At 40.3% G+C, this 27,674-nt stretch overlaps 1 protein-coding gene across 1 annotated transcript; it reads right to left on the bottom strand.

Annotated features, from left to right (window-relative positions):
* Positions 1–18: 18 nt before the first annotated feature.
* On the bottom strand, positions 19–27,346 carry Atac1 (Ada2a-containing complex component 1). Its single transcript, XM_053795580.2, has 10 exons — positions 27,173–27,346; positions 21,827–22,020; positions 18,156–18,272; positions 15,518–15,631; positions 14,504–14,616; positions 11,108–11,184; positions 9,857–9,972; positions 8,589–8,762; positions 5,465–5,617; positions 19–2,146 (listed from the first exon to the last, which is right to left on the bottom strand). The coding sequence occupies exons 2-10, from the start codon at positions 22,001–22,003 to the stop codon at positions 1,955–1,957; spliced, it is 1,233 nt and encodes a 410-aa protein (XP_053651555.2). The 5' UTR covers positions 22,004–22,020; positions 27,173–27,346; the 3' UTR covers positions 19–1,954.
* Between the last annotated feature and the right edge of the window lie 328 nt (positions 27,347–27,674).

Below are 27,674 nucleotides of genomic sequence, written 5' to 3'. Positions count from 1 at the left end.
TTAACTAAAACAAATACGTAAACGACTTGTTAACAGCTTTATTGGTTAGTTGATTTATTAGTTTTAAAGGAGACTAATCCCTGATATAGGGATTAAAGTAAACTGTATATATCTTCTCCTTTCAACAAACCGATCATATCTCACCGAGGTAGGGTGGCCCACCAAGGCAGGGTGGCCCACCGAGGCAGGGTGGCCCACCGAGGCAGGGTGGCCCACCGAGGCAGGGTGGCCCACCGAGGCAGGGTGGCCCACCAAGGCAGGGTGGCCCACCGAGGCAGGGTGGCCCACCGAGGCAGGGTGGCCCACCGAGGCAGGGTGGCCCACCGAGGCAGGGTGGCCCACCGAGGCAGGGTGGCCCACCGAGGCAGGGTGGCCCACCGAGGCAGTGTGGCCCACCGAGGCAGGGTGGCCCACCGAGGCAGGGTGGCCCACCGAGGCAGGGTGGCCCACCGAGGCAGGGTGGCCCACTGAGGCACAATGGCACAAAAGGAAAAGTAAAAGTTTCTCCTTTTCAGTTTAGAAATACTATATACAGAAGTAGTTACCAGTCCCTTGCTCCCGGCATTTTAGTCACCTCTTATGACACGCATGGTTCATGGAGGAAGAATTCTGTTCCACTTCCCCATGGAAAGACCTGTATATACTATATACAGTGAGAAAATACCCTCCTTGGTGTATGTAACCTTAATATTACTGGAAACACCAGAAAGACAATGTGTATGTTGGGGAACTTCCTCTAGAATGTCTTTTAACAATTCAAAACTTCATAGCTGTGCAGCTCAGCTTAAGGTATAATATATAATATAAAAAACACATTATTGATGCATTGAATGAAGTGGGATTCACACCCCATGATAAGTCAGTACTAAAATTAATATATCAGTGTGGTGCTATCAGTAGGGATCATCCTTAACTTGCCAGTGTGTAGAAATCATTGAAGGATGTCATGGTACAGTAGATAATACACTGCTTGCTATCTTAAAGGACTCTTCCCATGATTTTGAACCTGACTACATTTAGCCGGCTGATTACAACCGTTCCATTACAATTTCACAAGTCATTCCTTGCAGTTTTATTGGGAACTACAGTACAAATTTAATATTAACACATTTTTAATTTCTCAAAAAGGAAATTCTGGATATATTAGATATTAATCAATGAGTATTTCATCCTCTACAGAAAAACTATTGTGGAAACTACTAAGGAAAGGCAAGTACACCTACCATCCGACTTACGACTGAGTTCGGTTCCGAGAAACCAGTCGTAAGTCGAACTTTACTACTGAATATCAACAAAACATTTCTGTAATGACTTTATTTTATTGTTTTATTTTGGTATTTCGTGTTTTACTTTACTTTTTATGTTGTTAGTACTGTATTTTATACTGTAAGGTTTAGGATAAACACTGTGTACAACACAAATAGTTGTTTATTTCCCAGAAATTTGGCATAAAAAATACGGTCGTAAGTCGAGCAGGTTGTAAGTCGAGTGGTCACAAGTCGAGCAGGTCGTAAGTCGAGTGGTCGTAAGTCAGATGGTAGGTGTATAAGCAAGTTTATGTACAGGCTAAAATTCCTAAATATTGAAGCTGCTATTTGTAATACAAAAGTGTATGTACAGTGGTACCTTGAGTTTCAAACAGTTCCTAACTCGAACAATTATGTAAGTGTATTATTGTAAGTGCTATTGTAAGCATATTTTTGGGGGTCTAAAACGGACTAATCTAATTTACATTATTTCTTATGGGAACAAATTCATTCGTAACGGCACTCGAACAGCCTTCTGGAACAAATTAACTTCGTAACTCGAGGTACCACTGTATATGAATGTTCAAAAGTTTAATGTAGGAAAAGCTTTACATATGTAAAAAAGTAAATGTATTTAAGTTATTCCTGATAAAAATAAAGAACTTGTTCAGTTTGTTAAAATCAACTGTATTTCTGAATGGAGTTATTTAAGTTAAAACTTCTATGGTGTCTCTCATACAAAGAGCTTTAACTGACTGCAGTATATGAGAAGGCTGGTGTGAATTTATAGTTAAATTGGTCTTCACGCATTTCTCACAGAAATCGACACTGGTAGAGGCCGGACACTCGACACAGTGCCAACGTGGCCCCATGATTGGCTCCATGCCACACACATCACACTGTAAAGATAATATTAAAAACATTAGTTACTGAAAGGATAAAGGAAATGAGGTAAATGTAAGGAAGGAGCAGGAAGGACAAGGAGTAAAGATATATCAAATGAAGTAGAATGACCAGGGAATTATATTTTAACACCACTTGTCTTCCACCAAAGTAAGGTGACAAAAAAGAAAACAAGGAGACCATCATTCATTCAATCACTGTCTTGTCAGAAGTCTTCTGACATAACACTTCAGATGGCCTTCAGAACTGCAATATCTTCGCCCCTCTAGAATACAGATACTGTACTTCCCACATCCAGGACTAAGTTTTGCAAACTGCTTTTCCTGAGTCCCTTTAAAATTGTTACCATGTTAAACAAACCATACCACGGGCGGGATTGAACCCACGGTCAGAGAGTCTCAAAACTCCAGACCGTCGCGTTTGCCACTGGACCAGCTAGCCACAATAAGATTCGTCCAACTAGGTATATTTCTACACCATAGGAAGGTTAGCATAGGCACCACTGTGACCACAAGTGCAAGTTTTTACAGACGAATCTCAAGCTAGCGTGACCGTGATGAACTCTAGCTCAAGTCCCCTCAATGCCGTCAACATGACTCACGAAATAGTAATGACACGATTGCAAACAAACCATATCACGGGCGGGATTGAACCCGCGGTCAGAGAGTCTCAAAACTCCAGACTGTCGCGTTAGCCACTGGACCAGTGGGTTCAATCCCTCCCGTGGTATGGTTTGTTTGCAATCGTGTCATTACGATTTCATGAGTCTTGTTACCATGTTCGCATTTCAAAAGCACATTATGCACAGTGGTACCTCGAGTTTCGTACAGCTCCCAACTCGAACAATTATGTAAGTGTATTATTTTAAGTGCCTTTGTAAGTGTACAGTGGACCCCCGGTTTATGATCAGCTCCCAATGCGACCAATTATGTAAGTGTATTTATGTAAGTGCGTTTGTATGTGTATGTTTGGGGGTCTGAAATGGACTAATCTAATTCACAATATTCCTTATGGGAACAAATTCGGTCAGTACTGGCACCTGAACATACTTCTGGAATGAAATAATATCGTAAACCGGGGGTCCACTGTATTTTTGGGGGGTCTGAAATGGACTAATTTATATTATTCCTTTTTTTTTTTTTTCAACAAGTCGGCCATCTCCCACCGAGGCAGGGTGATCCAAAAAGAAAGAAAATCCCCAAAAAGAAAATACTTTCATCATCACTCAACACTTCCAGCTCACTCACACATAATCACTGTTTTTGCAGAGGTGCCCAGAATACAACAGTTTAGAAGCATATATGTATAAAGATACGCAACATATCCCTCCAAACCGCCAATATCCCGAACCCCTCCTTTAGAGTGCAGGCATTGTACTTCCCATTTCCTTATGGAAACAAATTCATTCGGTAATGGCACTCGAACAGCCTTCTGGAACGAATTATGGCCAAAACTCGGGGTACCACTGTATTATAAAAACCACAGCATATTCACAAAATATGCTTAACATGTGTAGGTCATGAGGCACCACAGGGCTGAGAGGAAACAGTGGACAAAAGGAGGTTTAGGACTCTCACCAAGGCTTCAAACAGCACTCATTCTGTGCTTTGTTTGTAATTACTACAATTTTGTGAGTCATAAAAGGAGTAGTGTGGCCAATGAACTCATAAGCTAACAAGGAAAGCTGAAGTTGGCATATTAACTCGACATAAAAAATCAGAAAGTCTCTATCGAAAGTAAGACTTTCTGAAAAAGAGTACACAAGAGAGAGAGAGAGATTTCGTTCGGATTTTTAACCCCGGAGGGTTAGCCACCCAGGATAACCCAAGAAAGTCAGTGCGTCATCGAGGACTGTCTAACTTATTTCCATTGGGGTCCTTAATCTTGTCCCCCAGGATGCGACCCACACCAGTCGACTAACACCCAGGTACCTATTTGCTGCTAGGTGAACAGGACAACAGGTGTAAGGAAACGTGTCGAAATGTTTCCACCCGCCGGGAATCCAACCCAGGCCCCTCCGTGTGTGAAGCGGGAGCTTTAGCCACCAGGCCACCGGGCCACCCGCAAGCACTGATAAAATTGGTAGATGGAACAGTGTTCCACTCATTGTCACAAACAGATCTAAACTTACAAAAACTTACAAATCCTTAACAACATGAAACTTGAAATGGTCCCTTTACAATTGTTTTAGAATGCTATTTTCAACAACAATCTCAGCATACAGACCGAGGCGGGGTGGCCCACCGAGGCGGGGTGGCCCACCGAGGCGGGGTGGCCCACCGAGGCGGGGTGGCCCACCGAGGCGGGGTGGCCCACCGAGGCGGGGTGGCCCACCGAGGCGGGGTGGCCCACCGAGGCGGGGTGGCCCACCGAGGCGGGGTGGCCCACCGAGGCGGGGTGGCCCACCGAGGCGGGGTGGCCCACCGAGGCGGGGTGGCCCACCGAGGTGGGGTGGCTCACCGAGGCGGGGTGGCCCAAAAGGAAAAACGAAAGTTTCTCCTTTTACATTTAGTAATATATACAGGAGAAGGAGTTACTAGCCCCTTGCTCCCGGCATTTTAGTCGCCTCTTACAACATGCGTGGCTTCCGGAGGAAGAATTCTGATCCACTTTCCCATGGGGTTATGAGGAAATAGACAAGAACAAGAACTAGAAAGAAAATAGAAGAATACCCAGAGGGGTATGTATATATGTATGCTTGTACATGTATGTGTAGTGTGACCTAAGTGTAAGTAGAAGTAGCAAGATGTACCTGAAATCTTGCATGTTTATGAGAAAGAAAAAAGGACACCAGCAATCCTACCATCACGTAAAACAATTACAGGCTTTCGTTTTACACTCACTTGGCAGGACGGTAGTACCTCCCTGGGTGGCTGCTGTCTACCAACCTACTACCTAGGTTTCTATATAAATGTAGGTGATATATTCTGCCCAATTTGTAATCTCTCAATGGATGTACAAAAGCAAACCCACCCAGTTCATCTCGATGTCTATATCTGGTGAAACAGTCACTAGGACAAACCAGTTAAACTTTCTTTAGTTAATCATTACATTATGAAAATGTGCCATGTGCTCAAAGGAATGAACATACTAATTGAAATGGGAGGACAAACAGACAATAGAATACTGATAATAATTTTTTTGAAAACTGAATAACCCACATGGGTTTTGCACTTCTTTTTAATACTGTATAATAATAATCAGTAATATCTCTCTTGAAAAAAATCAAGTATACATGTATATACAGACAACATTTTGAAAAGCCCTAGGGTTACTAAGGTCCTCTTTTTACTAAAATAATAAAATGGACTTACTGTGAATCCTGGATGAGAGATAATGCCAGTTTCCATTTCACGGACCTTTAGTGACCGTACTTGTTTCAGCCTCATAATCTGTTGGTACTCCTCAGTGTTATGAAGCTCTTCGGCTATGTCTTCCTCCTCCTCCTCCTCCTCCTCTTCCTCCTCCTAAAAATATAAATTAGTTAATTATAATATGCTAATATCATTCAAATACAAAATGTTGGTAAGAGGTGTTAGCTAAATGTTCTTTAATGACTGCATGGTAATTTAATATGCAGAGTTCTCTTTTTTTTTTTTTTTTTTTTACACTGGGTTTGACAAGGTTAAGGATCCCTAGCTTTATTGACAAGCTATTTACAGGTTAAGGATTCCTAACTTTATTGGCAAGCTAAGAGCTGTTACCTACATCACCTCATTTGAAAGCATTTTTATTGTTATGAGACATACAAATAGGGAACAGGATGAAATTGGAGCCATCTGTGGGCCAGCATTTTCATTTGATCAACTGACTTTATCTCGTTGACATCATTATGCTGTACAAATGTGTTCCATACTCGAGTCATCCTGGGTATATATGATCTCAGATGGAGTGATGTTCTGGAGAAGGTTACAGCCAGAGTGAAGTTGCTGCTGGCTGCCCATCTTGTGGTATAAAAGCCACTAATAGAGAAGCAAAGTTCAAGTGCTTCTTGATCACTAGTCTTGTTGCTGCAGTACATCACCTGCAGACAAAACTAGTTTTGAAGACACAGGAGGACTTCAACAAGTGTTTATCACAACAATGTTTTCCTCTACATGGAGAGGAACATCGCCTCGATAAAAACTTCTTCGGCAGTGATAAACACTGTCGGCAGAATGCCATCTGGATCCAGGATTAGTCTTATCAAAGCACATTACCCATCAACATGTCTGAAAATTTTACATTATATGTATCACCATATTATGCATAAACTGATTAATAAATCAAAATTTTGAGTTTTCACCTAATTCCAAAAATTCCAAATTTTAGAAATATACTGTATTCTAAATTCAAGATACAAATTATAAATGCGAGAATTCAAAATATGTGAGATACTGTATCTAAAACTTGTACCCATGTGCTGGGTATACTTTTAATTAAAGTTAGTTATTAACTGGAACATTATGCATACAAAGGAATTCTTAATTGACATTACTTAATATAAACCAACCTGTATATTACCAAATAATATTTTAAATACACAACCTGCATTATATGTGGGTTATTCGTGCATCGTTCCAGTCATGATATTTTGCCTGTTTATTTTTTAATATTGTAAATATACATCTCCTAGGTAGTAGGTTGGTAGACAGCAGCCGCCCAGGGAGGTACTACCGTCCTGCCAAGTGAGTGTAAAACGAAAGCCTGTAATTGTTTTACATGATGGTAGGATTGCTGGTGTCTTTTGTCTGTCTCATAAATATGCAAGATTTCAGGAACGTCTTGCTATTTCTACTTGCACTTAGGTAACACTACACGTACATGTACAAACATATATATACACACCCCTTTGGGTTTTCTATTTTCTTTCTAGTTCTTGCTCTTGTTTATTTCCTCTTACCTCCATGGGGAAGTAGAACAGAATTCTTCCTCCGTAAGCCATGCGTGTTGTAAGAGGCGACTAAAATGCCGGGAGCAAGGGGCTAGTAACCCCTTCTCCTGTATATACATGTATTACTAAATGTAAAAGGAGAAACTTTCGTTTTTTCCTTTTGGGCCACCCTGCCTCGGTGGGATACGGCCGGTGTGTTGAAAGAAAGAAGAAATATACATCTGTATCATTGACATGTACAGTGGACCCCCGGTTTACGATATTATTTCATTCCAGAAGTATGTTCAGGTGCCAGTACTGACCGAATTTGTTCCCATAAAGAATATTGTGAATTAGATTAGTCCATTTCAGACCCCCAAACATACACATACAAACGCACTTACATAAATACACTTACATAATTGGTCGCATTGGGAGCTGATCGTAAACCGGGGGTCCACTGTATTTGTAAATTCATGTCATGCATTTTACGACAAAAGTTTTTTTTTTTAATTTGGAATAAAAATATATAAAAAAAGTTCAAATGAAAAAGTTGTTTTAATACATTATATTATTAGTACAATAACATAGAGTATATAGAATAAGTTATTGGGTGTGAAGCATGAGTTGTGAATGTTGTAACAAGGAGAAGGCTGGAGGCAGTGCAGATGTTATGTCTGAGGGCAATGTGCAGTGTGGATAAAATGCAGAGAATCTGTAGTTGTGAGATTAGGAGGAGGTGCGGGATTACCAAAACTATTATCCAGAGGGCTGAGGAGGGGTTACTGAGATGTTTTGGACATGTAGAGAAGGTGGAATGCAATAGAATGACTTCGAGAGTGTATAAATCTGTAGAGGGAAGGTGGTGTAGGGGGCAGCCTAGGAAAGGTTGGAGGGAAGGGGTAAAGGAGGTTTTGTGTGCGAGGGGCTTGGACTTCCAGAAAGTGTGCGTGAGCATTTTAGATAGGAGCAAATGGAGACAAATGGTTTTTAGGACTTGACATGCTGTTGGAGTGTCAGCAAGGTAATATGAGGGATTCAGGAAAACCGGCAGGCCGGACTTGAGTCCTGGAGATGGGAATTACAGTGCCGGCACTCTGAAGGAGGGGTATTAATGTTGCAGTTTTATAACTGTAGTGTAACCATGCTTTTGGCAAGACAGTGATGGAGTGAATAATGATAAAAGTTTTTCTTTTTCTGGCCACCCTGCCTTGCTAGGAAATGGCCAATGTGTTAATAAAAAAGAAAAATGCTACAGTGTATTGCAAGGCAAGCACTGAAAATAATAAACATGAATACAACTGAAAAATGCCATTTATTTATTATTTATTTATTTATTTATTTTATGTCTTTGCAAACAGTACATTGAGATTTTGTATTTACAATAGTGGGCTGCAATGCAAAGAGAGCCTCTATTATGCCTAGGCATTACGGGCCTACTTAACTAGTGGGCAATATTAACGAAGCACTCTAAAGCGAAGCGTCGTAAAGCAAAGTATGCCTGTCATGTAATAACTTTCAATTTACTGCCTAACAATTTCATTATAAAATACCTTGAAGTATGTATGGAATACCTCCACACTTACAATTTCTGTTTTAGTTGTGGCCTCATCTTCATAAGCATCACCTTCTGTCAAACTTGATATATTGTTAAAATTAATTCCTTGATCTTCATCTTCATACATGTTGAAAGCTCTCATAAAATTGGAAATTCTTCCAGGATGATATCCATGGAATAACGAGGCACGTTTCCTTCCACCCTGAAATGTAGTGTAAGATGGTGATAAATTTTATTTGAGAATCTTATGCAGCCTCTCCTCACTTAGCAACATACTCGTTTACCGACGGCTTGGACTTACGACGGGTTCTCTGACCAGTATGCATACCTAAATACAGTGGACCCTCGACTAACGATATTATTTCATTTCAGACGTCTGTTCAGGTGCAGTTACCGACCGAATTTGTTCCCATAAGGAATATTGTGAAATAGATTAGTCCGTTTCAGACCCCCAAAAATTCACGTACAAAAGCACTTACAAAAATACACTTACATAACTGGTCGAGTTGGGAGCTGATTGTTAGTCGAGGGTCCGCTGTAATGTATATTAAAGCTATTTCCTCTATTCTGTGTGTTACAATATACAGTACACTATTGTATAAACATTTGAAAATATACTAAAAATGTTATAAATAGTACAAAGGTGACATTAAAACAATATCAGAGATGGTTGACACAAACCCACTACCATTATAGTGTGCTCCTTGCTTAGCCACGAATTCGTTTACCAATGTGGTCTTAGGAACAGAACTCCTTTGTTAAGTGAGGCTATACTGTCAGTTATCAGTTGTTGGATACAGAGGTGTACTGCCAACACTTATGATACATTTATGGCAAGACAGTGATGGTGTGAGTGGTGATGAAAGTGTTTCTTCTGTTTTGCTTTCTCCATCGAGTTCGTGAATTATTTCGTTTAGAATGTGATAAACAAAATGCTGCTTTCGCTGCATGGAAGCAAATCTAAGTCATAAGTTATACTGCCCCGGGAGTCTACGAGGTTATTGGGTTTAACCTAGGGAGGAGAAGGGCAGCTTTAATTCCTTGAATTAAAAATTCTTCGTCAGCATCAAGACACTTTTTTTTTAACACATCAGTCATTGCCCGCCAAAATAAAGAAGAAACACTTTGATCATCATTCACTCCATCACTGTATTGCCAGAGGCATTCCGACACTGCAGTTCAAAACTGCAACATATCTCCACCCTTCCTATGTTTAGATTTATATTAAATGTATCCAGAGAAGTTCCTAGTCAGTAGTGAACTTTTGAGGATATAGAGAATGATGTCACTTGTTACCTGTCTCCTCATGACTGATGCTCTGGGGTTTCTACCAGGGACTGGTAAACCTCCTCGCTTCAGGGCAATGAAATACTTCTGTACTCGACTCTGAACTTGAAGTGGTGTTCGTGTGCCTGCAGTGTAAACTCATTTACATTATTGAAAACAGTACACTTAAATTGATATTAATTTGCATTAAAAGTTCAGCCCAATGTACTATATTACTACAGTGGTGTTGTACAAAGTACAGGTGTACTTCATCTCTCACTACTATAATATACAGTGGACCCTCGCCTAACGAATGCATCGCATAATGTTAAATTAGCCTAACGATACATTTTAACGCTAACATTTTGCCTCGGCTAACGCTAAAAAACTCACCTAACAATATTCGTTCTCGGGTACCAATTAACCCTTAAATGGTCCTAACGTATATATATGTTTTCTCAGCATCTGAAAGTATGTAAAAAAATGTAATCTTCTTTTTTGTTTTACATGTGAAAACGTGTAAAAAAAACTTTTACCTACTTTTTTTTTTGTTATATTTGAAAATATGTAAAAAAAAGTAGATCTACTTTTGGAGCACTACGAATTTGAATGTCGATCTGTTTGGACCGTTTAAGGGTTAGTATCGTTATGTGAGGGTCCACTGTGCTAAGCATAACTTTCTGAAAAAATGAAAAAAAAAAAAAAAAAACCTCATTTTTCAAAATATGTAACACTTGTACATGTATTTTGGAAACAAACTATTGTATTAGTTTTATTTAATTCTTCACATGTCTTTAAATACAGTGGACCCCCGGTTCACGATATTATTTCACTCCAGAAGTATGTTCAGGTACCAGTACTGACCGAATTTGTTCCCATAAGGAATATTGTGAAGTAGATTAGTCCATTTCAGACCCCCAAACATACACGTACAAACGCACTTACATAAATACACTTACACAATTGGTCGCATTGGGAGGTGATCGTTAAGCGGGAGTCAACTGTATTTCTGTACAATATTATTTTTTCTTTCTTATTTAACTTACACCAACTGTTTAACCTTTATTTATATTTTTTAGCTTTATGAATAATATTATAGGACCAACTCTTTAATCTTTACCTTAAATTGGAAAGTTGACATAGAAAAGGCACTTAAAAAAGGCACTTATAGTTCTGGAGATACCACCGTAAAAATAATATTGAAAAACAGTAGTAAAATGGTAAATAATATTTCATTATATTTGAGAGATTTAGGATTAATATATAAAATATTATACATACCAAGTTCTTTGGAAATTTTAACCCACCGATGAGAGGAAATGGCTTCATCTGGATATTTAATTAGTAGTTCCTCAAGTCTGTAAAATAACAATGAAATGTACGATATAGTAGTTATAGAGAGTAAGAGTTTATGACAACGTCCTCTTCGGCTGTGGAAGCTTCGGGGTGACATCTTAGATCTAACCCTAATCACAGCTGCTTCATTTATGTTGAGGAACATAAAAATTGACTATGTAGTCTTGTAAAGTTAAGTGATCTTAGTCCTAACATAAGATGCCTAAAATGCTGTGTATACTATGGGCTTTCAAATTATTGCATATCTAGGTATAATTTGAAATAAAATTATTATAGTTATTATTATTATTATTATTGTTAGACTTGCATCTGGTTACCCCAGTGGATCCCAATTCCATTTTTTTGTAAAAATAAAAACTAAATGGAAATTTGAGCAGTGTGTGGGAGTGCCATGTGTCATGTGTGGAATATAGTGGAACCTGGGGATATGAACAACTCAAAACTTGAAAAATTATGTAAGTGTATTTATGTAAGTGCTTTTGTAAGTGTATTTTTGGGGTCTGAAATGCATTAATCTAATTTACATTATTCCCTATGGGAACAAATTCGTTTAGTATCGGCACTTGAACAGCCTTCTGGAACGAATTAAGCTCGTATCCCGAGCTACCATTGTACAGTGGTCCCTCGCTTTTCGTAGTTCTCGGCAATCGTAAATTTCGCCAATCATAGGGGTATTTTCGTATAAACAGGGACTCGCTTTTCATAGGTCGACTCGCGAATAGTAGTTCGTCCGGGACGCGTGCACACGGTGTGAGCCGGGGCGGCCTCCCTACCCAGCCAGTCTGGCATTATTTACCAGTGAGTGAAGGTCCCCTCAAGTGCTCCTACGAAATATTTCATAATATTCCACTCTTTTTAGTGCTTGCAATTACTAAATAAGCTACCATGGCTCAAAAGAAAGCTCCTAGTGCCAAGCCTGTGGTAAAGGTGGTGAGAAATATGTACAGTGACAAAGTCTTGTACCATTTTAGGGAAGTGTTAAAGAGATGCCAGAAACAGAGCTCTCTCCACAGTTACTTTGTGAGACAGGACTAGAGTGACTCTCAAGGTGGTCCTAGTGGCATTAAGAAACAGAGAAGAGAAGCACCCCCAGAAAAGCAAATGGTACCTGAGGTGTTGATGGAAGGGGATTCCCCTTCCAAACTATAAACAATCCAATCTCTCTCCTCCTCCAGTCTCCAATACACTAAGAAGAATCTCCAATAAAGGTAAGTGTTATGCTGTTAATGTTTCATTCATCATTTCCCATTGTATTGTTTATGTACTACATGCATATTTCATGTTAAAAATTTTTTTTGTTTTAATACTTCTGGGTGTCAGGAACAGATTAATTGTATTTACATTATTTTTTTTTTTTTTTTTTTATTATCACACTGGCCGATTCCCACCAAGGCAGGGTGGCCCGAAAAAGAAAAACTTTCACCATCATTCGCTCCATCACTGTCTTGCCAGAAGGGTGCTTTACACTACAGTTTTTAAACTGCAACATTAACAGCCCTCCTTCAGAGTGCAGGCACTGTACTTCCCATCTCCAGGACTCAAGTCCGGCCTGCCGGTTTCCCTGAATCCCTTCATAAATGTTACTTTGCTCACACTCCAACAGCACGTCAAGTATTAAAAACCATTTGTCTCCATTCACTCCTATCAAACACGCTCACGCATGCCTGCTGGAAGTCCAAGCCCCTCGCACACAAAACCTCCTTTACCCCCTCCCTCCAACCCTTCCTAGGCCGACCCCTACCCCGCCTTCCTTCCACTACAGACTGATACACTCTTGAAGTCATTCTGTTTCGCTCCATTCTCTCTACATGTCCGAACCACCTCAACAACCCTTCCTCAGCCCTCTGGACAACAGTTTTGGTAATCCCGCACCTCCTCCTAACTTCCAAACTACGAATTCTCTGCATTATATTCACACCACACATTGCCCTCAGACATGACATCTCCACTGCCTCCAGCCTTCTCCTCGCTGCAACATTCATCACCCATGCTTCACACCCATATAAGAGCGTTGGTAAAACTATACTCTCATACATTCCCCTCTTTGCCTCCAAGGACAAAGTTCTTTGTCTCCACATTATTTCTTATGGGGAAAATTGATTCGCAAATCATAAATTTCGTTTATAGTAATGGCTCCAGGAATGGATTAATTACGAAAAACGAGGGACCACTGTATACTAAGATTCTGCAGGCAATATTATCACTTACATCACCATTACATTCATAAAATGTCCAATATTAACCTTGCATGTAGTGCAGGTTATGTGAATGTTGAATTCTATTATCTGCCGTAAAATAGGACCTACGTTGCAGGTTGTATTTTACTGTCCTCTGCAAAACAGGAGGTACACTCCACCGGAGGATGCAAGATTTGTGTGGAAACACTTAACCTATACGAGTCATACAGGTGTCCCATGGCTTGGTTGGCAACACTCTAACCTCACACACCGAGTGTCTGTGGTTTGATCCCCGACAGGTGGAAATGTTGGGCATGTTACCTTACACTCGCTGTCCCTGTTCATGTAGCAGTAAGTAGGTACCTGGGTGTTAGCTGACTGGTGTGGGTCACATCCTAGGGGACAAGACTGAAAAATCACAATGGAAATAAGACAGACAGTCCTCGATGATGCACTGACTTTCTTGGGCTGTCCTGGGTGGTTAACCCTCTGGGTTAAAAATCTGAAGAAATCTTATCTTACAGTACAGTACATGGGAAATGAGAAGTAATCAAGTGTGATCCAAAGAAGGAGAGGGTATCTCCAATGTCTCAGATCAAGAACCCTTCGCCTTCATTTAGTCATTCCTCCTCAAAGGTCAAGCACATTGATGGGTTAAACAAGATTTATCTTGAATTATTATTATTATTATAATCAAGGAGAAGCGCTAAACCCGGAGGATTATACAGCGCCTGGGGGGATGATGTGGAAGGCATTCAGGCTTAATTCTGAGAACTGGAGCACAGATCCAATTCCCTAAATCAAGAGCCCCTCACCAACATCAAGGAACCTTCCTTGAGGGGAATATCTTGAAAGCTTGATGACTGACTGTTAAAGGGATGCATCTTGATGCTGTTATAAAGGGCTTCAACACCCTTGGTGTTGCCTCTAAGAATGAACCACACATAACATATTCTGTATGTCACACCTCCACCCCTAAAGGGCTCTTAATAGCCAGGACTAGGCCTCCTCCTCTATGGGTAGCGTGCTGCCATGGCACTGAACAATAAAGGAACCGCCTTTCCTCTCAACCATCCAACATATATGTACAACAAAATATTTCAACCTGATAAAGCAAGTAGTATATAAAAGTAAGTGGACTAACTTGCGCTGCTCCTCATCAGTCCAGATCTGATTGAAGGTTTGAGGTTTGCTTCCGTCATATATCCGACCTCGTACCAAAATTTTTGCATCGTCATTAAATGACTCTTTGCTGTCCTGTAAGAAGAATTATTGTGTTATTGTTTTACTTTTAATCAATATTAAGCAACTGTATATTACCCTGTAAAAAATTATTGCTTTTCATTTTATGATCATTAATGAATTATAACTGCAAGTACTACATTATTATTATTGATGTACAGTGGACCCCCGGTTAACGATATTTTTTCACTCAAGAAGTATGTTCAGGTGCCAGTACTGACCGAATTTGTTCCCATAAGAAATATTGTGAAGTAGATTAGTCCATTTCAGACCCCCAAACATACACGTACAAACGCACTTACTTAAATACACTTACATAATTGGTCGCATTCGGAGGTGATCGTTATGCGGGGGTCCACTGTATATTTAATAATTTTTCAACTCTTTATATTTTTTATTATAATATTCACAAAATATGGACCAAACCCATTTTTTACTAACCCTTAATGCATTAACACCCACTTCTTAACAGCTCTAACTCTCAAACAACTTAATGAAATTGATAAATGAGACACTTTGAACAACGTTTGGGTCTCGAAACATTTCACCCGTCCATCAATCAAGAAAATGGAACAGATCAGCACTCGAACAACCTTCTGGCACGAATTATGTTTGAGTACCGAGCTTCCACTGTAATACCAGTACATTTTGTAGATTTAACCTACTGAGTACCAAGGTTCCACTGTATCAGTACATTTTGTAGATTTAACCTACTGAGTACCAAGGTTCCACTGTAGTATCAGTACATTTTGTAGATTTAACCTACTGAGTACCAAGGTTCCACTGTAGTACCAGTACATTTTGTAGATTTATCTACTGAGTACCAAGGTTCCACTGTAGTACCAGTACATTTTGTAGATTTAATCTACTTCATCCCAATAAAGTTAGTGTTATTTATTAGCAGTGAACATCTTACCTGAACTGGCTGCTGTGCCGCTAAGTTCTCCTGAAGAACACGTTTACGTGTGTTTGGTCTCATGCCTTGCATGATGGACTTAACGTTATATTTCTCCCATTCAATGTGTGGAATCTAGTTCAAAGAAAAAATGCATTAAGCATAAATAGAATATCATTTTTATCAAAACTATAAATTCACAATTGCTAAAGAAAGTTTTATATGCAAATACTGAATAAAGTACAGTGGAACCTCAAATATAGAACTTTCTTCGGTCCAGAAGGCTGTTCAAGTGTCGCTACCGAACGAATTTATTCCCATCAGGAATAATGTAAATTAGATTAGTCCATTTGAGACCCTCAAAAATACACTTATAAAAGCACTTACAAAAATACACTTACATAATTGGTTGAGTTGGGAGCAGTTCGATTTTTGAGGTTCCACTGTAATAGAGTGGTACCCCGAGTTTCGTACAGCTCCCAATTTGACCAATTATGTAAGTGTATTTTTGGAGGTCTGAAACGGACTAATCTAATTTACATTATTTCTTATGGGAACAAATTCGTTCGGTATCGGCACTCGACCAGCCTTCTGGAACGAAGAAAGTTCGAAACTCGGAGTACCACTGTATTTAGTTTCTGAATCAAACCTAAGTTGGCAAAATATAGGTGATCCTTGACTTACAATGAAGTTACATTCTAATGAAACAATTGTAAGTCGAAAATACTGGAAGTCAAATATGAATATGATATGCTAAATAAATAAGTAAATAAATACTGTAACTGTCAGTTAATAAGTAAATAAACAAGTAGTTACTATAACTAACTAAATAAGATGAGGTGAATCAGAATTGATGAGGGAAAAAGAGTGAGTGGTGCACTTAGGAGTCTGTGGAGACAAAGAACTTTGTCCTTGGAGGCAAAGAGGGGAATGTATGAGAGTATAGTTTTACCAACGCTCTTATATGGGTGTGAAGCGTGGGTGATGAATGTTGCAGCGAGGAGAAGGCTGGAGGCAGTGGAGACGTCATGTCTGAGGGCAATGTGTGGTGTGAATATAATGCAGAGAATTCGTAGTTTGGAAGTTAGGAGGAGGTGCGGGATTACCAAAACTGTTGTCCAGAGGGCTGAGGAAGGGTTGTTGAGGTGGTTCGGACATGTAGAGAGAATGGAGCGAAACAGAATGACTTCAAGAGTGTATCAGTCTGTAGTGGAAGGAAGGCGGGGTAGAGGTCGGCCTAGGAAAGGTTGGAGGGAGGGGGTAAAGGAGGTTTTGTGTGCGAGGGGCTTGAACTTCCAGCGGGCATGCGTGAGCGTGTGTGATAGGAGTGAATGGAGACAAATTATTTTAATACTTGATGTGCTGTTGGAGTGTGAGCAAAGTAACATTTATGAAGGGATTCAGGGAAACCGGCAGGCCGGACTTGAGTCCTGGAGATGGGAAGTACAGTGCCTGCACTCTGAAGGAGGGGTGTTAATGTTGCAGTTTAAAAACTGTAGTGTAAAGCACCCTTCTGGCAAGACAGTAATGGGGTGAAAGTTTTTCTTTTTCGGGCTACCCTGCCTTGGTGGGAATCGGCCAGTGTGCTAATAAAAAAAATAAAAACTAACTAAATACCAGTATTGAAAAGTAAATAAATAAAGTTATGGACTTCCTGCCTTCATGCTGGATAATTATCCTAAGTTTCATCCCCATAGTAATTACTTTTGCATCATCGTAAAGTCAAAATATCATGAGCTGAATCATCGTAAGTCGTGGAGCAGCCGTTATATTAAATGTAGTCAAACATTTCATGATCCCCTTTCCCTCTTCAGGCCATTGTTGAAACTGGCCATTTACTTTTCTGACAGACTTTAAGAATACAAAACAAGTACAGTGGACCCCCGCCTTACGATCAGCTTCCAATGCGACCAATTATGTAAGTGTATTTATGTAAGTGCTTTTGTACGTGTATTTTTGGGGGTCTGAAATGGACTGATCTAGTTCACAATATTCCTTATGGGATCAAATTCGTTCGGTAACGGCACCTGAACATACTTCTGGAATGAAATTAAATCGTAAGGCAGGGGTCCACTGTATTGTCTTGGTGACACTAACAGCATTTCCGTCAAAATTAAAGGTCATAGTCATTCCATAAGCGACACCTCAGCCAAAACTCTCCCTCTTCTAGCCTTCAGATCCCACCTTTGTAAAATTAAACATTTATACACATCATTCCTTACATAAACAGTTTTAGTTTCGCTTCTGTTGATACCTTCTTTTTGCTGTACACTGGCACATACTCTGTTCTTCAGAACACATGACCTGGCCTGACCTTGGTTTTCTCCATACCACTTAACCTGACCTGTCTTCTGACCTTTAATTTTCTCTCATTTGGTACAGGATGATACACAAATAACCCGCACATAGGAGAGGGAAACTTAAGATGACGTTTCGGTCCAATTTTGACCATTTACAAGTCACACTGTGACTGTAAATGGTGAAAGTCGGACCAAAACATCGTCTGAAGTTTCTCTCTCCTATGTGCGGGTTATTTATGTGTTGTTCCAGTAATGGTATTGTGCCTTTTTGTTCTTTCTAGACATGCTAATGGGCCATAAGGGACTGAAATGTCATTTAACATTTCCCCTCCAAATTGGGGGTTAATAATGAACCGTACCTGTGTGATTTCCTGAGGACCAGGAAGATTCAAACATACGCCATTTTGCAGTGCTGTCACAAATTCTAAAGGATCACGTAGTGCCTCCTCTCTTGCTTCTTGCAGTCGTTCCATATCCTCAAAAAAGGAAAAAAACACTTGAGTTTCTTGAAGCTAAAACAATGAATCAAGTTTATTTTAAAAAATAGTGTATATAGATAAATGTAAATGAATAAGGTTAGTCTTAGGATTCAGTGATATAATATTAATTATTTCACACAAAGACCTACCAAGAGACCTCAAAAAGACCTACTGACAGACCTCACAAAGGCCTATTGAGAGACCCCACAAAGGCCTACTGACAGACCCCACAAAGACCTATTGACAGACCTCACAAAGACCTACTTAGAAACCCCACAAAGACCTACTAAGAGACCCCACAAAGACCTACTTAGAGACCTCACAAAGACCTACTAAGAAACCCCACAAAGACCTACTAAGAGACCTCACAAAGACCTACTAAGAGACCCCAAAAAGACCTACTAAGAGACCCCAAAAAGACCTACTAAGAGACCCCACACAGACCTACTGAGAGACCTCACAAAAACCCACACAAAACTTGAGCAAGATATCACAATTACCTCTGAGAGGATGATAAATTAGACACAAGTGCAACTCTTGGGTATCTTTATTGAGGAAATGTTTCGCCACACAGTGGCTTCATCAGTCCATACGTAGGAGAAACTTGAAGAACAGGAGGAGAATGAGGTAATCAGTCCCTCAACCTTGAGTCGATGTGTTCAGTCTATCAATCTTGAATAGAATACGGCATATGGGCGGAGAAGCAGCTTATAAACCGTATGGCAGGAGAGGTGCAGCAGTCATAGGTGGTGTCACATTTGTTCATTGTGGAAGTAGGTCGTGCCCAAGAATTAGGCAAGCTAAGAATTCCTAAGTACAGTGGACCCCCGCATAACGATCACCTCCGAATGCGACCAATTATGTAAGTGTATTTATGTAAGTGCGTTTGTACGTGTATGTTTGGGGGTCTGAAATGGACTAATCTACTTCACAATATTCCTTATGGGAACAAATTCGGTCAGTACTGGCACCTGAACATACTTCTGGAGTGAAAAAATATCGTTAACCGGGGGTCCACTGTATTAAGATCCCAAGAAGTTGCAGTGTCTGACAGTGTCTGAGAGACAGAATCCTCAGACAGCAAACATATATTTCACTTTTACAAGCTAAAAAAATTTTTTACAATGTAAGTAAATTTAGTCTTGCAATATTTTGAGCAAGTGGCAAGTACTGTACTGTATATGAAGCTACTGACAAACACCTATATTACTGTTCTGTTTTATGCACATTTTTTGCATTTATGAATAGCTGTACTGTCAACTCATTAAGCACATTGTCAGCCTTCAAAATCTTTTACAATTTTTCTGCTTCTGTATTTATATCTTGTGGAAATAAAAATAATAAGCCTTGAAACAACACTACACAAGCTTCTCAGAAGAAATAATCAGTATGCAATTTTTTTTATGTACAATATATAGTTTAGCTGCTCCTCCTCCTAATCAAATTCATTACCTTTGTAAACTCGGGGTACAGTCCCTGGACCCATTATGTACCTCTGTAATCTTTTGACTACCACCCACAGGATGGGTATGGGTTGCATAATTAAGATATTACACTAACTTTTATGATAGACAAGTGGATGGCTGTAACAGAGACTTCCTCTGTCATTACCTGACTGAATACAAGCATACCTTGTTAATTAATGCAGTGCTCGCTTTAGAGTGCCTTACTAATATGGCACTTTCCAATTACCGCCTCTCCTCACTTAACGATGGAGTTCCGTTCTTAACCCTTTGACTGTCGCGGCCGTATATGTACGTCTTACGAGGTACCATGTTTGACGTATATATACTCATAAATTCTAGCGGCTTCAAATCAAGCAGGAGAAAGCTGGTAGGCCCACATGTGAGAGAATGGGTCTGTGTGGTCAGTGTGCACCATATAAAAAAAATCCTGGAGCACACAGTGCATAATGAGAAAAAAAAAATCCGACCGTTTTTTTTATTAAAATGCTAACTTTGTGGTCTATTTTCGTATAGTATTTATGGTTGTATTCTCACTTTCTTGGTCTCATTTGATAGAATGGAAAACATTTTATAGAAATAGAGGTGATTTTGATTGATTTTACTATAAAAAGAACCTAGAAATGGAGCTCAAAGTAGGGGAAATGTTTGATTTTTGCCAATGTTCAAAAGTAAACAAATGATGCCATTTTCCAATAAATGTCCAACTAGCCATTCTAATATGCAGTCACGAATGGGTTGATGTTATTTATACAAATATTACAGTATTGCAGTAGTCCGCATAATAGTAAATCTTCTATTTTTTGTTTGAATAAAAATTCAAAATAGAAAGCAAGAATAATATCAGAGGGGCCTGGAGACGTGACTGATGAGCAAAGAAAATGTTATTTTAGAGCCAGGAATGTCTGCATTGTTCATTCTGGACCTTATTTTGAAATTGTCATATTTTTTAGTTCTCGTGAAATTGGCCAAATTCCAAATTTCTGACCACATTATTAGGTAGTTGAAATCGGTAAATGGGCAGTTTCTTGTGCTCAATCGATAGAAAAAATGGAGTTCTAAAGAAATAGCTATGAGTTTTGGCGACTGGAACAATGGAATTTGCTGAAAATATTGCTCAAAGTTGGCGAAATCGCCGATTTGTAAACATCGCTGAGGTCGCTAACTTCGCGAGAGCATAATTCCGTCAGTTTTCCATCAAATTTCGTTTTTTTGGTGTCATTACAATCGGGAAAAGATTCTCTATCATTTCATAAGAAAAAATAATTTTTTTTTTTTTTTTTAAATTTTGTGACACCAGGAGACACCTCAGGATTGGGGGTTGCGACAGTCAAAGGGTTAAGACCAGGTCGGTAAATAATTCATGGGTAAGTGAGGAGTGCAGTATAATGGTAGTGGGTTTGTGTCAGCCATCTTTGATACTGTTTTAATGTCATTTTTGCACCATTTATATTTCTGGTATATTTTTTGATGTTTGTACAGTAGTGTACTGTAATAAACAGAATAGAGGAAATTAGCTCTAATGTACATTATTTAGATATGCATACTGGTCAGAGAGGTCATCGTAAGTCCGAATTGTTGGTAAACAAGTACGTCGCTAAGTGAGGAGAGGCTGTATATTCATATTTATTATTTTTGGTGCTTAATTTGCTCTTAAGATGGTCTTTAGTAATTTAAAAAAAAATTATTTTTACTTTGTATAATTTTTTTAGGCCTAGTGCTACTGCATACTTAATAAATGATAGTGTAATCATGTTTTTAGGCTTTTATATGCACTGGCAAGTGAAAAAAAAAAAAAGGCTGTGATTTGCTTTAAGGCAATACAGGCCTTACAACAGCGGTGTGGAGCCTAACCTACCATATTAGTGAAGTATGTAGTGTGCACTTACTGGAAATAAGTCACACTGTTTGACTAGTGGCTTTCCTTTGTGATTAACATTATTTTATTACATGTAAAGTACATTTTACATACTGCAGAAAAGAAATAAATTTGTATTGTATAATGAAATACAGTAGAGTACTGCAATACAGAAGAGCTTCAGACTGTAAAACATTACCAGATACTTCCCACCGAAGTTTCTTAATTACCTTAACAGCCTTCGTGCGTTGTGCTTGTAACTTGACCATAGCCTTGATCAGTTGCTGGTAATCAGGGTTCTCTTTCAGAGCCAGAGGGTCTGACTCAAAATAATATTCTCCCACCTCTTCATCAGCACCAGGCAGTGAAGGTAAGCTCTCTACACTGGCTGAACCTTCTTCACACATGTTCGAATTTGTGTGACCTGAAAAATAGTCAGACATTATTACCGGACTTGAGTCCTGGAGGTGGGAAGTACAGTGCCTGCACTCTGAAGGAGGGGTGGAGATGGAAAGTACAGTGCCTGCACTCTGAAGGAGGGGTAGAGATGGAAAGTACAGTGCCTGCACTCTGAAGGAGGGGTGCAGATGGAAAGTACAGTGCCTGCACTCTGAAGGAGGGGTGCAGATGGAAAGTACAGTGCCTGCACTCTGAAGGAGGGGTGCAGATGGAAAGTACAGTGCCTGTACTCTGAAGGAGGGGTGCAGATGGAAAGTACAGTGCCTGTACTCTGAAGGAGGGGTGCAGATGGAAAGTACAGTGCCTGCACTCTGAAGGAGGGGTGCAGATATGTTGCAGTTCTTGAACTGTAGTATAAAGACACCTCTGGCAAGACAGTGATGGAGTGACTGACGATGAAAGTGTTTCTTCTTTTTTGGGTCACCTTACTTTGGTGAGAAATGACCATTTGACTAAAATTTTAATGGCAAGACAGTGATGGAGTGAATGATGGTGAAAGTTTTTCTTTTTCGGGCCACCCTGCCTTGGTGGGAATCGGCCGGTGTGATAAAAAAAAAAAAAAAATACACGGTATATTGAAAAAATACAAACATGAAGAAGTGTAAAATATGAGATACTGTTCTGCTTATTCACTGAGAATTATCGAAGATACACAAACCACTTATTCTAAACTAGATATAGTTAAATCACATTAGAGCAATTATGGTCTCCCATAATTTATGATTATTTTTGTTGTTTAGACATTATTTTATAAAGATTAGATTACACAATTCATTACTGTGTCATATACAGCAGCTAAGATTACTATCTAGTACTGAAACACTTCTCGAGGCTTAGGTTGAGGCCTATGAGCAATGTAACTTTTGGCTTCCATGATTCTAGCTAAATGTACACATTATTTTCTGGGGATAAAAACTTATTCGACACCGTAAAATACGATAATTTATGTAATATGGAATATCTAAATAAAAACTTTTTTAAGGTATATTTAGGTTACTAATTGCAGTTAAAGAGAATATAATATTATACAATAGATCTGATAAACACATTATTATTATTATAATCAAGGGGGAAGCGCTAAACCCGTAGGATTATACAGCGCCTGGGGGGGGGGATGTGGAAGGCATTCAGGCTTAATTCGGGGAACTGGAGCACAGATCCAATTCCCTAAATCAAGAGCCCCTCACCAACATCAAGGAACCTTCCTTGAGGGGTGATAAACACATAATACTCTAGACATATATTGGTTGTAAATTATGAAGATTTAGCCATTATTTTCCCCCTAGTTTTCCATTAGGGGAAATTGCAATACTCTATGACCCTGGTGGGTTTAACACTTAGTCATGATTGTAATAATAATAGGGGGTAAATTGGCACTATCGTCACACTATGATTGGCAGCGCACTCAGGTCACACACTGAGGGCCGGATTTCAGCCTCCGGTACGGCTGGAAAACATTAGGGACGTGTTTTCATAAGACACGTGCTGCCCATGTTCACCTAGCAGTAAGTAGGTACCTGGATGTTAGTGGACTGGTGTGGGTCGCATCCTGGGACAAAATTGGCCTGATTTGCAGGAAATGCTCTCCATAACAAGCGACTTTCTATATAATAGAATGTCATTGATAATATATCTTTATTTCTACCAGTACATGTACAAGGTATACCAGTACATGTACAAGGTGTACAAGTACATGTACAAGGTATACCAGTACATGTACAAGGTGTACAAGTACATGTACAAGGTATACAAGTACATGTACAAGGTATACAAGTATATGTACAAGGTATACAAGTACATGTACAAGGTATACAAGTATATGTACAAGGTATACAAGTACATGTACAAGGTATACAAGTACATGTACAAGGTATACAAGTATATGTACAAGGTATACAAGTACATGTACAAGGTGTACAAGTACATGTACAAGGTATACAAGTACATGTACAAGGTATACAAGTACATGTACAAGGTATACAAGTACATGTACAAGGTATACAAGTATATGTACAAGGTATACAAGTACATGTACAAGGTATACAAGTACATGTACAAGGTATACAAGTATATGTACAAGGTATACAAGTACATGTACAAGGTATACAAGTACATGTACAAGGTATACAAGTACATGTACAAGGTATACAAGTATATGTACAAGGTATACAAGTACATGTACAAGGTATACAAGTACATGTACAAGGTATACAAGTACATGTACAAGGTATACAAGTATATGTACAAGGTATACAAGTACATGTACAAGGTATACAAGTACATGTACAAGGTATACAAGTACATGTACAAGGTATACAAGTATATGTACAAGGTATACAAGTACATGTACAAGGTATACAAGTACATGTACAAGGTATACAAGTACATGTACAAGGTATACAAGTACATGTACAAGGTATACAAGTACATGTACAAGGTATACAAGTACATGTACAAGGTATACAAGTACATGTACAAGGTATACAAGTACATGTACAAGGTATACCAGTACATGTACAAGGTATAAAAGTACATGTACAAGGTATACCAGTACATGTACAAGGTATACCAGTACATGTACAAGGTATACAAGTACATGTACAAGGTATACCAGTACATGTACAAGGTATACAAGTACATGTACAAGGTATACCAGTACATGTACAAGGTATACAAGTACATGTACAAGGTATATCAGTACATGTACAAGGTATACAAGTACATGTACAAGGTATACAAGTATATGTACAAGGTATACAAGTACATGTACAAGGTATACAAGTACATGTACAAGGTATACAAGTACATGTACAAGGTATACAAGTATATGTACAAGGTATACAAGTACATGTACAAGGTATACAAGTACATGTACAAGGTATACAAGTACATGTACAAGGTATACAAGTATATGTACAAGGTATACAAGTACATGTACAAGGTATACAAGTACATGTACAAGGTATACAAGTATATGTACAAGGTATACAAGTACATGTACAAGGTATACAAGTACATGTACAAGGTATACAAGTACATGTACAAGGTATACAAGTACATGTACAAGGTATACAAGTACATGTACAAGGTATACAAGTACATGTACAAGGTATACAAGTACATGTACAAGGTATACAGACCATAGTTGACATCAGTGACATACTACTATATAGAAAGTCCCTTGTTATGCTGAGCATTTCCCACAAATTAGGTCAGTTTTGTCCCAGGATGCCACCCACACCAGTCCACTAACACCCAGGATGTGACCCACACCAGTCCACTAACACCCAGGATGTGACCCACACCAGTCCACTAACACCCAGGATGCCACCCACACCAGTCCACTAACACCCAGGATGTGACCCACACCAGTCCACTAACACCCAGGATGTGACCCACACCAGTCCACTAACACCCAGGATGCCACCCACACCAGTCCACTAACACCCAGGATGTGACCCACACCAGTCCACTAACACCCAGGATGCGACCCACACCAGTCCACTAACACCCAGGATGTGACCCACACCAGTCCACTAACACCCAGGATGTGACCCACACCAGTCCACTAACACCCAGGATGCCACCCACACCAGTCCACTAACACCCAGGATGTGACCCACACCAGTCCACTAACACCCAGGATGCGACCCACACCAGTCCACTAACACCCAGGATGTGACCCACACCAGTCCACTAACACCCAGGATGTGACCCACACCAGTCCACTAACACCCAGGATGTGACCCACACCAGTCCACTAACACCCAGGATGTGGCTCACACCAGTCCACTAACACCCAGGATGCCACCCACACCAGTCCACTAACACCCAGGATGTGACCCACACCAGTCCACTAACACCCAGCATGTGGCTCACACCAGTCCACTAACACCCAGCATGTGACCCACACCAGTCCACTAACACCCAGGATGCGACCCACACCAGTCCACTAACACCCAGGATGTGACCCACACCAGTCCACTAACACCCAGGATGTGACCCACACCAGTCCACTAACACCCAGGATGTGACCCACACCAGTCCACTAACACCCAGGATGTGGCTCACACCAGTCCACTAACACCCAGGATGCCACCCACACCAGTCCACTAACACCCAGGATGTGACCCACACCAGTCCACTAACACCCAGCATGTGGCTCACACCAGTCCACTAACACCCAGCATGTGACCCACACCAGTCCACTAACACCCAGGATGCCACCCACACCAGTCCACTAACACCCAGGATGTGACCCACACCAGTCCACTAACACCCAGCATGTGACCCACACCAGTCCACTAACACCCAGGATGTGACCCACACCAGTCCACTAACACCCAGGATGTGACCCACACCAGTCCACTAACACCCAGGATGTGACCCACACCAGTCCACTAACACCCAGGATGCCACCCACACCAGTCCACTAACACCCAGGATGTGACCCACACCAGTCCACTAACACCCAGGATGCGACCCACACCAGTCCACTAACACCCAGGATGTGACCCACACCAGTCCACTAACACCCAGGATGTGACCCACACCAGTCCACTAACACCCAGGATGTGACCCACACCAGTCCACTAACACCCAGGATGTGGCTCACACCAGTCCACTAACACCCAGGATGCCACCCACACCAGTCCACTAACACCCAGGATGTGACCCACACCAGTCCACTAACACCCAGCATGTGGCTCACACCAGTCCACTAACACCCAGCATGTGACCCACACCAGTCCACTAACACCCAGGATGCCACCCACACCAGTCCACTAACACCCAGGATGTGACCCACACCAGTCCACTAACACCCAGCATGTGACCCACACCAGTCCACTAACACCCAGGATGTGACCCACACCAGTCCACTAACACCCAGCATGTGACCCACACCAGTCCACTAACACCCAGGTACCTACTTACTACTAGGTGAACATGGGCAGCAGGTGTCTTTAAGGAAACAAGTTCAAATGTTTCAACCCGTACCGGGGATCGAACCCCGGACCTCAATGTGTGTGAGCTGTGCTACCAGACGTAAATTTTTTTTTAAATACCAAAGATAAGGGATAAAAAGGCCTGTTACATAGGCCGTGGAGGATTTTGACCTTAGGCCTAAGATGAGGATGCAAATACAGCCTTATTTCTTGTTTTTTTTTTCTGTTGTTTTTCTTGGTTTTTAAGGTCCACTTAGATCACTGGAGGTTTTAATTAAAGCACAGAAACTGTGATGTGTTTTTTGGGTGGTTTAGGGCCACTAAAACATCAGCAAGTTCATGTTGTGGGTATTAAGGGTCATTGACAGCTTATTCTATCATAGAACTTTCCTCCTTATGCACCCTTCACGGAAGGTTCCTTGAAGTTGGTGAGGGGCTCTTGATTTAGGGAATTGGATCTGTGCTCCGAATTAAGCCTGAATGCCTTCCACATCCCCCCCCCCAGGCGCTGTATAATCCTACGGGTTTAGCGCTTCCCCTTAATAATAATAATAATAATCCTTATGCACTTATGTATGTTATTTAGACTGGTACACATAAGCACAGTTATCATACGTATGTGTAAATTATCCTCCAGGATAACACAAATTATGATGACTTATTTCCATGGGGA

The sequence above is a fragment of the Cherax quadricarinatus genome, chromosome 96 (genome assembly GCF_038502225.1).
Source record: "Cherax quadricarinatus isolate ZL_2023a chromosome 96, ASM3850222v1, whole genome shotgun sequence".
Classification (NCBI taxonomy): Eukaryota; Metazoa; Arthropoda; class Malacostraca; order Decapoda; family Parastacidae; genus Cherax; species Cherax quadricarinatus.
Note: the sequence above shows the minus strand (reverse complement) of the source record. Positions and strands in the feature narration are given on the sequence as shown.